The sequence below is a fragment of the Battus philenor genome, unplaced genomic scaffold, assembly GCF_028537555.1.
Source record: "Battus philenor isolate CCGP_79_NKW_IND1 unplaced genomic scaffold, ilBatPhil1.0.hap1 SCAF_27, whole genome shotgun sequence".
Lineage (NCBI taxonomy): Eukaryota > Metazoa > Arthropoda > Insecta > Lepidoptera > Papilionidae > Battus > Battus philenor.
The window spans coordinates 189,516-202,926 of record NW_027181690.1 but is presented as its reverse complement, the minus strand read 5'-3'; the positions used below and the strand labels follow the sequence as shown (position 1 = coordinate 202,926).

Sequence of the window (13,411 nt, the reverse complement as noted above, 5' to 3'; positions counted from 1 at the left end):
AGATTTATTATTTACCATCTTTCCTGGAACATCACTACAGCCAAAGTATAATGTCTTGCGTGCGATAATTTAACAAGCAATACATTGTTAGTGTCTTTTTAAACGGTTTTATTTAGTTCGACCCTTACGGAATTAATTTGGATCAAAATTAGAAATTGAAATTTAAGCACCTTCCCGTTGTCAGATTGATCTGAAATTTGGTACACACATTTAATTTAGATGACAATACAATATAATAAAATCAATAACATTATAAATCTAAGATGGCCGCCGATACAAAATGGCGGATTACGTATTTTTCCTTAACCCCCTCAATATAAGTATCAAATGAAAGGGCTACACTAGTAAAACACGACGATTATGTCAAAATTTAAAATTCAAGATGGACGCCGTTCCAATATGGCGGACTAGGTACATATTTTTCCACAACCACCACAATATGGGTATCAAAAAACCGTTTAACTTAAAAGTTTTTTAAATGTATTTATTGTATTGTTATTTAGAGAACCGTTTTAAATTGTTTTTCAGTTGTTTCTTTATTAACGTTTAGGTGTGTACTGCCATTATTATGTGCAAAGCTGTACAATACGTCAAAATATTTAATTTTGTACTTTGTCGCGTGATTCTAATGCAAACATGCGTGTCGCTGTTTATTTGAAATAAATAAATTGTTACAAATTTAGGGGGAATATGAACTTTTTAAAACACCTTTATATTCACAATGCATTATTTTTTTATTCAGTGTGTGGAACTTATTTATTGACCATTATTAAATTTCATTTTAAAAGAGTAACTATTGAGTTATGACCGGCTGTTGCCCAAGTGGCATTTGCAGATTCCGCGTGTTTTAGATGACGGGGCTATAGATGTAAAAAAGCCGATTTAAAACGTTTAAAACCAAAAGTGACGGTTTAAAACCGAAAATAAATCTTTTTAAACGGTTTAAAACTCGCCTACTAAAATATAAGAACAGTGTTTTTACACATCATTATCGACAATACTTGTTCTTGTGTTAGTTACCTATGCAGTCTATATCTATGTAGGTAAGTATATTACATATAAAGTACTATAATTATAAAGAAACAATATTACATACAATAGATTAAAATATATACCTAAATCATAAAGAAATTGTGGATAGGAGTTTTGACCTTTATTTCCAAGTGTTTAAGGTCTACTCAAAGGTCTCTTGACGTCTCTCCGCGTGAGAAGTGCAAGTGTGTGAGTTTGGTTTTAAACCGAATGAAACTGATTGATAAATCTTTTCAAAATAACCAATATAGTTAACTAGGTAATAGTTTTTCAACTTAGCTAGGTAATGTCTACGCTTGGAATAGATAATGTGTTTATATTTAAGAAAAACATAGTCGTCAACACTAAACGTATAAAACCAAAAAAATGGGTTTTTTCGGTTTTAAACGGTTTTTTTCGTTTTAAACCGATTGGTTTAATTCGTTTTAAACCGGCCTTACATCTATAGACGGGGCGCAGAGTGCGCCTAGCGTAAGACCTCGCGTGTCAAAATAACGAAGCTCGGGGACTCCCCGCGGGGCCCCGGCTCGAGTCGCTACATGCTATTACTACTTTACTGGATTGAGATGCCGCCGAGCTCTCAGATCGCTTCCATGAACGCTCTAAGGAGTGACCGTACACAATGGCCCTCGCGAGGGCCTCTCGGTTTTGGTCGGCTTTTACCCGATCAGCATCCCGAGCGGCAACCGTTTCGGTGGCAGTTTACTATTAATAACATATCCGATGACAAACAGGGTTTATATTATGTTTTTCTCATTGATTGACTTTGAAATTTATAAATTGTTTCGCTGTGTCTTTTTCCGTATGACAACGAACTGAATTCACAAGCTTCTTCAAGCTTTATTTATATATATATTTTTTTTTTCATATTTAGTCTAATAATTGTGTTTCTCTCGTGTATGTTCTTGGAGGCAATTAATGCTCTTATTGTTATTAATTTCAAAACAATTGACGATTACTTCAACATAACGGGCGACTAGGAGCCGGTAGACGCGGGGTGGGGGCAGGTTCCCCCACTAAGTGAACCGGGCAGCGCAGGAGCAGTCGTCGTGACGATCTCTGGGGGAGGTCTATGCCTTGCACGGGGCGTCTACCGACTAATATGATGATGATAATGTCGTTTCATAAGTACGCTGAAATGCTATGTTCAAAAAGTTATTTTAAATTGATATAAAGTTGCTTGCGGGGTGGTTTTCTAAACAAACGAACTTGCCGACAGAATGTGGAGACGGACTCGCTGGTGGACAGCGTGGGGTCGGCGCGCGACTGTTGGATCTGCTACGACGGCGCGCGCGCCGAGCCGCTCATCCGGCCGTGCCGCTGCACCGGCGACGTGTCCGCCGTGCACCACGACTGCCTGCGACGCTGGCTCATCGAGGTGACCGCACCGCACCGCACCGCACTGCACTCGCACCCGCACCGCACTACACCCGCACCGCACCCGCACCGCACCCGCACCGCACCCGCACCGCACCCGCACCGCACCCGCACCGCACTACACCCGCACCGCACCCGCACCGCACCCGCACCGCACCCGCACCGCACCCGCACCGCACCCGCACCGCACCCGCACCGCACCCGCACCGCACCCGCACCGCACCCGCACCGCACCCGCACCGCACTACACCCGCACCGCACCCGCACCGCACCCGCACCGCACCCGCACCGCACCCGCACCGCACTGCACTCGCACCCGCACCGCACTACACCCGCACTACACCCGCACCGCACCCGCACCGCACCCGCACCGCACCCGCACCGCACTGCACTCGCACCCGCACCGCACTACACCCGCACCGCACCCGCACCGCACCCGCACCGCACTGCACTCGCACCCGCACCGCACTACACCCGCACCGCACCCGCACCGCACCCGCACCGCACCCGCACCGCACTACACCCGCACCGCACCCGCACCGCACCCGCACCGCACCCGCACCGCACTGCACTCGCACCCGCACCGCACTACACCCGCACTACACCCGCACCGCACCCGCACCGCACCCGCACCGCACCCGCACCGCACTGCACTCGCACCCGCACCGCACTACACCCGCACCGCACCCGCACCGCACCCGCACCGCACCCGCACCGCACCCGCACCGCACCCGCACCGCACTACACCCGCACCGCACCCGCACCGCACCCGCACCGCACCCGCACCGCACCCGCACCGCACCCGCACCGCACTACACCCGCACAGCACAGCACAACACAACACAACACAACACTCGACATCTACTTTACCTTTAGAGAACTTTATGATATTGAACACTAACAATAATTTTGAGGGGCTTTAGAACAACAAGGGTGATATAAAATGTTTTTCACTAAACTATGTTAAAAACTACTGGGGCGCATGTAAAATAATTTCTTAAAAATTTGACTAGCAAAAAACACCACATCTTAAAAATGCGATTGAGTGAAGAAGACACAGCTGAACTTTAACGTTTTAACTACGCGAATTGTCTCACTATTGGTACAGATCAACAAAGTACATTATAATAATATTTGGCTGGTGAAGTCTACACACTTTGTACATTATACAATATTTGTCTGCAGTATTATTCGTTCTCATTGCGATCTGCGTAACATCGATGTATGTATGCGCTGTTATGAAAATTAGTTTTTTTTTTAATTTCCAGAGCGCCACGACGCCTGACGGCCTCAAGTGCAAAGTGTGCAACACGCCTTACATCGTGCAGGAGACCAACGGGTTCGTATAACTGATCAATAAATACGATCAACTTGTAGTTAATATGTTTTGTGAAGCGTTGCCTGTTACCCATGTGATCAGGGTTTAGAAAATATTGCAAAATCCTTATACACTTTAATTGAAAGACGATCTCCAGCAAAAGAACCCTTCCACTAGCAAAATGATGTCAAGGCACGTGTGGTCGCGTGCCATACTACAAGTTTTGCTTAATATTTCCTTCTTAGTGGTCTATGCTGTAGTTTCCTTTCAATTGAAAATCACAACTTAAGTTATTATGTGTGTGTTTTTGGGTGAAAGTCTTACTACACTTTAGTCGCCGCTATCTCTAGAAGTACGTCAATTGTAAAATTCTATTAATACATAAAATACATTAATACACTTAACTAAAATTGTAATTGAGATTACAGATTGAGTGCGAAGTGATGTATTGTTACAGTAAATGAGTTTGTTTCGTCAGGGTGGAGTGGAAGCGCGGGTTCACGTGCGCGCACTGGGCGCACACGGCGCTGGGCGTGGGCATCATGTGCGGCGTGGGCGCGGGCGCGTGGGTGCTGGTGCAGCTGTTCCCCTCGCCCGTGGTGCGCGTGCTGTGCGCCGGCGCAGCGCTGCTCGTCTGCTACGTCGTCATCCGGTAAGTACTCATCACCGGCGGCACAACAAAGCAAACCATCAACATCATCTAACACGCTGCATCTAAACAGAAGGCTTACGTTATTTGGTTTCCTGGTCCCGCAGTGGCGCGCAAAGGAATTCTGACTTATTTATTAAAATGCCTGGATTCGGGAACAAGATCACCCCAGTTTAAACCACAATAATACTTTCAAATATTACAAAAGTCGTTGAAAATACCAAGCGGTTTTAGCGGGTCTAGAAGTCTAGCATGTAACACTTTCGTTGTCCCCGCAATGGAAGGGTTTACCATGTTAGATTTCCTCACGAGAAAATATCAAAAAAGCGATATATTTTGGTAATCAATAGTTCAAATTAAATATAATAATAAAGTCTAATACGAGTCTATAAACATAAGGATTGTAGAAAAATCTATGCAGGCCTTTTGAACGAAGAAGTTGTCAACCGTCATGCACACGATGTATCACATATGTTATTTAAAATTCTACAAATTGTGTCTTAGAAACAATAGTTCCGTATTAAATAAAGGTTCAGAACTAGCACAATGTGCAGACATAAGACATAATCACTTTCAAAGTACAGAAATATGACTGGAGGAAAAACCTCGTGAGAAAAACGCGTTATACGAGTACCGTGTTATGGGAAGAAAATAATATAGTTGTTATATCAGAACTGTTTAAAAAGTAAATTTAGGTGCTTTGATAAAATACAAATGGGCAAAAAAGATATTGATATTTTGTTTTTATTAATTTTGATAAAATTATTAACTTGGTATGTATTTATTTTCAGGTTCTTGAGCATGAACACGGTGGTGGCGTACCAGCGGGCGAAGGTGTCCTCCCTGAAGATCCTGACGGAGCCGCTGGCGGAGGCGCCGGGCGGCGAGCAGGCGCTGTGCACCATCAGCAAGACCGTCACCGTCGAGATCGCGTCCAAGGCCGTGCTCGACCGCGCGCTCAAGGGCGACCCTAACAAATAACTCGTCAACGCTATTACCAATATAGCAGTGCTATACGCGGACAGTGAAATGAATCCTTACAAGCGAACTTTAGTGCGAGATCGTTTATTCGAGTGATTTTAAAATTCAAAATTATATACGAACAATTTAAAGTCTAACATATCAAGGCGAATGCCTTAGTAATGTATACAGTGTTGCAATCACAGCCGCGTGGCAGGTTCGGCGCCAAAAAAGATTATCAAACTCGAAATTAAAAAAAAGAACGTTTCGTGTGTGCCAGTACAAAAGCGAGTGATCTTTTGTGATACGTACTAAAAATGCGCGCTAGAGTTAAATGTATAATTATTTACAAACCGGTAAGTTATCGGGTGCGTATTTGCCTAGTGATATGGAAGCGGCTTCAATCATTTACTGTTCGCCGTCTCACTCTGTTGTCGGCAATTGTCCATTGTTTAATTTGTTCTATGTACTATTAAACCATCACGGTGTTAACGGGAGTTCAATCTGATTATAGTTTGTATCAAATTGAACTCTTCTAACACTCTTTTTCTGATGCACACAAGTGATCAGTGCAAATAATTCTATTTGGTTAATAAATACCATCTAAATTAATTATTTCCGAATTTCTGTGTCAATGTTCTAACATTAACATATGAAATATTCTAAACCGCTAGATTTCTTCTAAACAAAAGTTCTTTCCATAGTAAGAAATCCTTAACTATAGGCAAATATGCAACTGAATATTCATTCGTTAATAATCATTATCTTTTGTATGTGTAGACCTAGGTATGGCAGATGCCATCAGGTCATAAGACTGGACGCAGGCCACTTCCAACCAGTGTTTAAATCTATGGGGAAGGGCATTGTCCATTGCACCTCCTATTGCTGGTGTGATGATGTGTCTTGATACTTCCTTGTTAACGTTCATCACATCAATGCATAAACCACCCCTAAAGATGGTCATCATGACTGACCCTGCCTCGCTTCCCGAATCCAGCAATTTTCCACAACCTTCACAATAATAATAATATTACCGGTCACATTACCGGCAATAAAATGCTTGCATTGTATTTGAAGGTATTCATTGCAAGGAGGCTTCATAAACTTTCAGAGATGAGATGCCTTTTACCTTGACACATTGTAGTCGGATTGCATATTAAGTTATTATGTGCCAATCAATATCACAGATCACATCATCATCGTTACATCAGCCTTAAAGGTAAAGGCCTCCCCCTGAACATTAATTCAATCAATTGGGGACTAGAGATGATTGAGATGAACCTCGGCTTCGGTTGGTTGCTATTGCCAGGCTATAACACTGCAAAGTGTTAACGCTAGGGTTTCCACTCCTGGTGTAGTCCACCACAACACCGCCCGCATACAATGTGTCAATATGTTAAATTGTTTCATCGGCAACTTCACCGGTCAAACCATGAAAATCTTTACATCCTTTATATTTAAAGTCCATATCACATGTACTCTTAGCTGAGTGATTATTGTGTTGTATGTGTGTGAAACGTTCGAAACGGCGCACCGCCGTGTACTTGCAATACGTAAATGTAAAGAAAATAATAAAATAAAACATTACTTCGTGCTAATATCGAGTGTTGTGATAATATTTCGTGTAAACTCTACATTATAATGTGTAATTATAATTTATTTTAATAAATATAACACCCACGAGTGGGATATTGCATTTCGATTTTTTTTGTTTTTATTTTTTTTCACGTATGGCCGTTTTAACAGATTATAAATGGATATAATTTTTCTCGTGCCGTCGTTGATAAAATATGTTAGCTGTGAAATTTAAATTCCTTTGTAATTAAAAATAAATACATTTTTTATGTTTATCTATTATATTCAGCGGGTCTGGCTTATGTGATTTAATATTTTCAGATGAAAGGGTTTTGAAAAGTTAAATTTCAAGTGACTTACTATATAAACGACTCCATAATTGTTGTATAATTGTAAATAGAATTTTAAGGCTCTGTCATTGGAGAAACTTTCAAAGTATTTAGTATATATATACATTACCATCAGAGGTTGGATAATTAGATGCGTAATTGTCTAAATTAATTAGGGCTTGCAAACTATGGAGTCGACTTCGACGTGTCACTAATGCATAACTGTTTTCAACATACTAAACAGGTTTAATCTTACGAAAGCAGTCTACATATACAGCCAACATATAGACCTTTAATAAATACGTATCCAAATATCCGATGTCTGAATCTTCACATACATGTGTACATACATTGAATGTAAAATTGAATAAAACTTGCCATAAAATTTTGATCAGGAATCTAACTAAAAGTAAATTGAAAGTAAATTCTGGAACAGTTTTATTAATACTCGATTCCGTTTGGTTATTGATTAAAAAAATAACTTGATCTCAACATTTCATTAAAATATTACATAATATTTTAGACAATCACAAGATGTAACAATGTATGTAAAATATGATTGCAATTAAAGTAATTGCAGATGTTGCAATTGCATTTTTAATTAAGAGTATAAATCATTGGTACAAACGATCGTTTGGTTTTAAATTATCTTGGTAAAAACATTCCTGTACTATTTATGTATCATTGATGATAAATATTCCTTTATTATTCGCCGGACAAAGTTAAAATAGTGCTATCTCAATTGTACTTTTATCCAAGTGAAAAGGACAGATGTAGCAAGAGAAACAATTCTAAAGAAGAGATTGGTTTACACGCGGTCACTTAAGTAGTGTAAAAACGATTTAATTTTTTAAAAACGATTTAACAAATGTGCGGTAGTGACGGTAGTGGGAGTTGACAATTGTGAAAATACTAAAGATGCGTTTACACGACTAATTTTAAAGGTGGTTTTGATCATCAAAAGTAAAATCTTTGTACGGCGACCTGCACAAAATGTTTCATACATTTGTATTTCGTGAAAGTTTTTTTTTTTAAATAGGCGCCTTTAATTGTTGAAATAATTTCATCCTTCAATTATTTTTTAAAAAAGAATGTATTATTTCATGTAAGATACATTTTTAATCAGCCCATATTACTTGTCTATTCATATTATTGTATATACTACCCACATTGAAACATTTGAAGTGACTGCTTGCAAAGGACATGAGAAGAATGTCGGAGAAGCCCAAATTGATGGAAACTAGAATCAGAATGACCCCCCCCCCACAAGGCATCCTTCAACTTAAACATACAAGGGTCTCAAAAAGCCCACAACAAACTCAGACCGGTTTTTTATGGTCATTTACAATATTTTTAATGCAGCTCCAACTACGAGCAATTCATTCCCAAGATCAATTATCGTTCAATAAATTTTTCACCGTGATGTAGGATTTCATTTCAACTTTTTGTTTTACGAAATTAAATTTCTATCAAGACTAGCTGTGTTCGAGACTTCGTCCGCTTGGCATTTCAAAAAAAAGAAATCAAGTTTTATTCCGTTTAATATTTTTTCTAAAATAAAAGCAGTCTAAGTTACTTCTTATCACAACAACTACCTGCCATGATAAGTTGTGTCAAAATCGTTTCAGACATTTCAGAGATGAACAAAACTAATGATAGATGGAAAAAATAACAAAAAAATAATTTTCATACATACATTCACATGCATGTAGTAAAAAGCGGTTTTATAATATCACAAGTAGACATCAATTTAATTTATTTCTATTAACAATTAGATACATCACAGAGTAACCAATTTTTTAATACATAGACTATTGTCCTATATATAAACTGTGTATAATTTAATGTTTTTTGTTTTACGCCACTGCGCAATCTTCTGCCTCCAAATGGTAGAGACCTTTTAAACAGGCCTTCATGAGTTTATCAGTGAAGCCCTTTAGGAAATTTTTATCTCAATGTATGTTCATAGTTGTATGTTTTTAATTTTCCCTGTTGTTTTCTATTTTACTATTTACATTTTACACTATATCTTTATAATGTAATTGACCATATATAATATTTTATCAAAATTAGTTGTTAAAAATTATTGGTATGTTTTATTTCTTAAAGCACTTTATAAAGCTGTAAGCTGAGCTAAATATAGTATCCCCTTATTTATTTTATGTGAGAAGCAAAGGGTCGTTTTTAACACTTATGTAAACGCATCTTTATATTAGTATGAAGGTATTAACTTTGTTCGGCGAATAAATATAAACCTATATACACACCTTTATAACCAATTAATTTAAAAATTTCTATTGTCATTTAAAAAATAAAATGAAATATATTTTGGTTTACAAAATGAGGCTGAAGTGAAGGACAAAATTATATGTGCCAAAGAGATACTTTAAAATAAATCTCTCGTAAAAATATAAAAAAATATACAAAAAAATGTTTTCTCTTTGAAGAGCTATACATTTATTTTATTAATGAAGTATTGACGAGAGAATTTGAGAGATATTGTTTCCTCTGCACGCAAATCAGATAATTATATAAATATGTACTAAATATTGACCAGATGCGTATGGTACCCGGCAATTGAGTTGGCACTCCTAGTTTATTATACAAGCCGTCTGTGTTTGCCAAATCAAATGCCGGCTGCTTCGTTTGTCTGTCAAGTTCTGGCGTTTTCTTTAAGATCATGTATCTGATGCAGTGTCGGGACGTGCAAAGTTCAATCCAAGTGAAGTAAAGCAATTGTCTCTGTGTACATTGTACTGAACCTGAATTTACTAGATAGTCGCGTGCCCGCTAGCGGTTCGCGGAACAAATTATTTTGGTAGCGGGGCGCCAGCCCGCGGTGTTGTCCGTACGTACTTATCTCGTAAATTTCAATATTTTGCGTACATTTTTTTAGGATGTAGTTTAAACTTCAAATGTAGTTAAATATAAATTTAGTCTCCGATATTAAATAAATATGACAATATTTTTGTGTTTTATTTACCTTACTCTTTAACCCAGCGGTTCCCAACGTAGGGCCCACGCCCCACGGGAGTGCATTTCGAAAATGGACGAACGAATTTAAGCGCTTCGCTTTAATATAAAAAATGATGTATGTTACAATGAGAAACGTGACAATTTTAGAAAGGCTTAAGTGAAGTATGCCACAAAAATGTTGACAAAAATATAAAAAGTTGAAATTTTCGTAAATATCTATATATGTATTTTTATTAGTAACGGTAGAGTTCCTAATTTTAATTTATAGCAAAATGCTGCTCTAGCGATAAGTGTTCAATAGAAAAATAAATAAAACGTAATTCAGAGTGATCTCTGTATTTGTTGCCTTGATGATAAATATTGATTATTTAAAAAAAAAATTATTTCGTATAGCGCAAAACTCGTATTAAATGTGATTATATGTACCTTTTCTACGCGATGGTGAAGATCTTCCAGACTTTTGATAATTACCGTGACTCTTTGTTCAATGACCCCCGTTGTTAGACTCTCGTACGCCCTGTCTTCGGTACACGGAATATTTTACAAAATTTTTTCAGAGGTCTTATTATTTTCGTTTGTTTGTCTGTTCCTTCTCGGTGTCATTTATTCATTCACATTTTATTCTTTACATATTCTTTCGTAATTCTCTCATGCATGACCTCTCTTTCGTCGCTTTTCCACCAGAATACTACCTACCGGTTTACATTTTGTTCTGTTTTGATTTACTTTATTTACTTTGCTTTATTCCCACGTTTTTTTCCTTTATAATTTAATTGCTACTTTCCCTATTTTCTTTACATTTATCACATATTTAAGTATTGGACTACTCTTTTACACGCTTTCGACTGAATGCAACTAAGTATATGCAAGCATTTCGTAATGACGTTCCGTATGGAACAATCAAGCGGTTTACTTCGTCCTCTCTTTATTGTTGAAGCAGTCTGTACAGTCAGTACTTCTAAAAATCATTACTCGTGTTTTTTATATCCTAGAATGCAGTTGACCGATCAAAAATATGGAAATATTCATTATCTGTATTGTCACACATAAAATATTTAGTCCGAGGCGCAGTAGCTTCATGGTGAAGTACTGTGGCATGTGGTTGCGTGTTATGGCTTTTGGGCCGCACTCGTGTATATATTTTTTATTAATTATAATTTGTATCGCTAGTGCTTTTTTTTTACAATATTTATTTTTCGTTTAAACTAAACGCAGACGGGAGAGGGTTGCCGCTATTTGATACGGATCTTTCTTCTCCCAGCTGGGAGGCACGACAGCGTTTTATAATTTTTCTTACACAATTTTTTCTTATGGGTAAAAACAGCTAAAATTTATATATATTAACAATGCAATTTGGAATACTCAATTACATATTAGTTGCTACATTATTTTATTTCAAATCGCTGCCCAAGGGCTACAGATTACATGACCTCGCTGCAACAGCAAACAAACGGTGAAATGTAACATAATAGGATAACCGGAAAAATCAGATTTCGATCCATGGCCTCTATGGGATGAGACGTTGGTTCTGACTGTGTAGACAATACCAGCAGTGAAACTAATATTTATTCTTTCGAATAGGCTTTGATAAGCTTCTTTAAAAGGTCAACGCAACACACATAATGTACATATAAATATATATTTATACGTATAACTTTAGACAACCAGGTTCGGAGTGTATATTTGATCGAAAAAATTCTGGCAAGAATTTTACATCTTATTCCTGATATGAATCATCTATTTTGTTCGCGAAAATCAGAATTATGATAATAATCCCGGGCATATTTGTCTCCTGTACAATATTCAATACAATACTATGCTTTATTGATTAATCTGACTTCAACATAAGCTTTGGATTTTATTTGTAATTTAATTAAACTTGTTCAGGGATTTTATTATCGTAGCGTGTACGGTGTCCCAAAACGTATGAATCAACTTTCTGAAACGAATATAGGACGCAAAAAGCTTATTTTTCTTTCTTTTACACATATTAAAACAATGGTTCGTTGTTTTTTCGAAATCATCTGTATTATTGTGAATATATATGATATTATATATATGTGTATTAAATATGTCTCTTTGGGAATCTCGCAGTCAGAGGTGCGAGAGACAAATAAATATTGTACATATCTGATCTTTATTAGTTTTACTAAACTAGACGGAATTAAATATCATGTTTGGAAGGACATGTATACGAACACATTTCTATGTTATATTAGTTTATTAATAACGTAAAAAGTGAAAAATTTATTTAAAAACAATAATTATATTTTTTATCCAATATTAAAATTATGAATGAATTCACGAAATGATCAAGTCTAGACTTGAAACAACAAGCAGCGTTATAAAGACCGATTAAATCCGTTGCAATGCCGCAGATGACGCAGCTGACGGGCAGACGGCTCGAGCTGTCGGCGTATTGATTTTGTGCCGCATTTGGCGAACGGCCAATAAGGTCACAGAGAGACTCGGCGGACCTTTTTGTAAACACAAACATCTCCACCGGAAACACGTTACGATGAGTGTGCAATATCGTTAACTGTACGTAAAACCGGACATCCATGTCTAAGTACGTCTGTATGTAAATATTGGTCGCTAGGCTAATTGACTTGACACTTCTACAAAGATCCACCAGTCTGCTGACCCGACACAACGCTAAGAACTTCCAGTCTTCAAACTGTGCGAGATTAAAATGGCCGTGAAACAGTTCAAAAACAACAAAGCGCCGGTGCAGACGGAATAACATCAGAGCTTCGGTAAGCGAGGCACGGAGCAAAAGTGAGTTGGAGCTCTTCTTCAAGAAAGAACTATTTATTGAAGAATTAAAAGACACATCACACATCCAAGCCGCTACTTCAAAGGTCGGCGATTTTTTTAGCCCGGACTGTCACTGCTGTAATGGCAAATGGCTACAATTTGAGGTAGCGGTGTGCCTAGCCTAAGACTCTTAAAGTAGTGAAACTTGAGGGCTCCCGGGGAGCTTCGACTCGGGTCATTAACTACTACTATTTTACTGGATTGGTAGGCTGTCGAGCTCTTAGATTGCTTCGGTGAACGCTCCATGGAATGACTAAGCTCAAAGGCCTCCGCGGGGGGACTTCGGCTTGGGCTATAGCTCGTCGATAATACCCGGGGGTCGTCGAGAATCTTCTCGAACGCAGATCATATGACTTCCAGCCTAACAAGACGATTCCT

The 13,411-nt window shown here is 38.4% G+C and overlaps 1 protein-coding gene across 1 annotated transcript in view; it reads left to right on the top strand.

The window, feature by feature from the left end:
* Positions 1–10,195, top strand: part of LOC137925403 (uncharacterized) — a 91,576-nt gene extending 81,381 nt beyond the window's left edge. The window contains exons 10-13 of the mRNA XM_068768835.1: positions 2,252–2,410; positions 3,678–3,748; positions 4,206–4,379; positions 5,168–10,195. Coding sequence (XP_068624936.1) covers positions 2,252–2,410; positions 3,678–3,748; positions 4,206–4,379; positions 5,168–5,357 — 594 coding nt within the window. The 3' untranslated portion in view covers positions 5,358–10,195. The remainder of the gene's footprint in view (positions 1–2,251; positions 2,411–3,677; positions 3,749–4,205; positions 4,380–5,167) is intronic.
* The last annotated feature ends 3,216 nt before the right edge of the window (positions 10,196–13,411 follow it).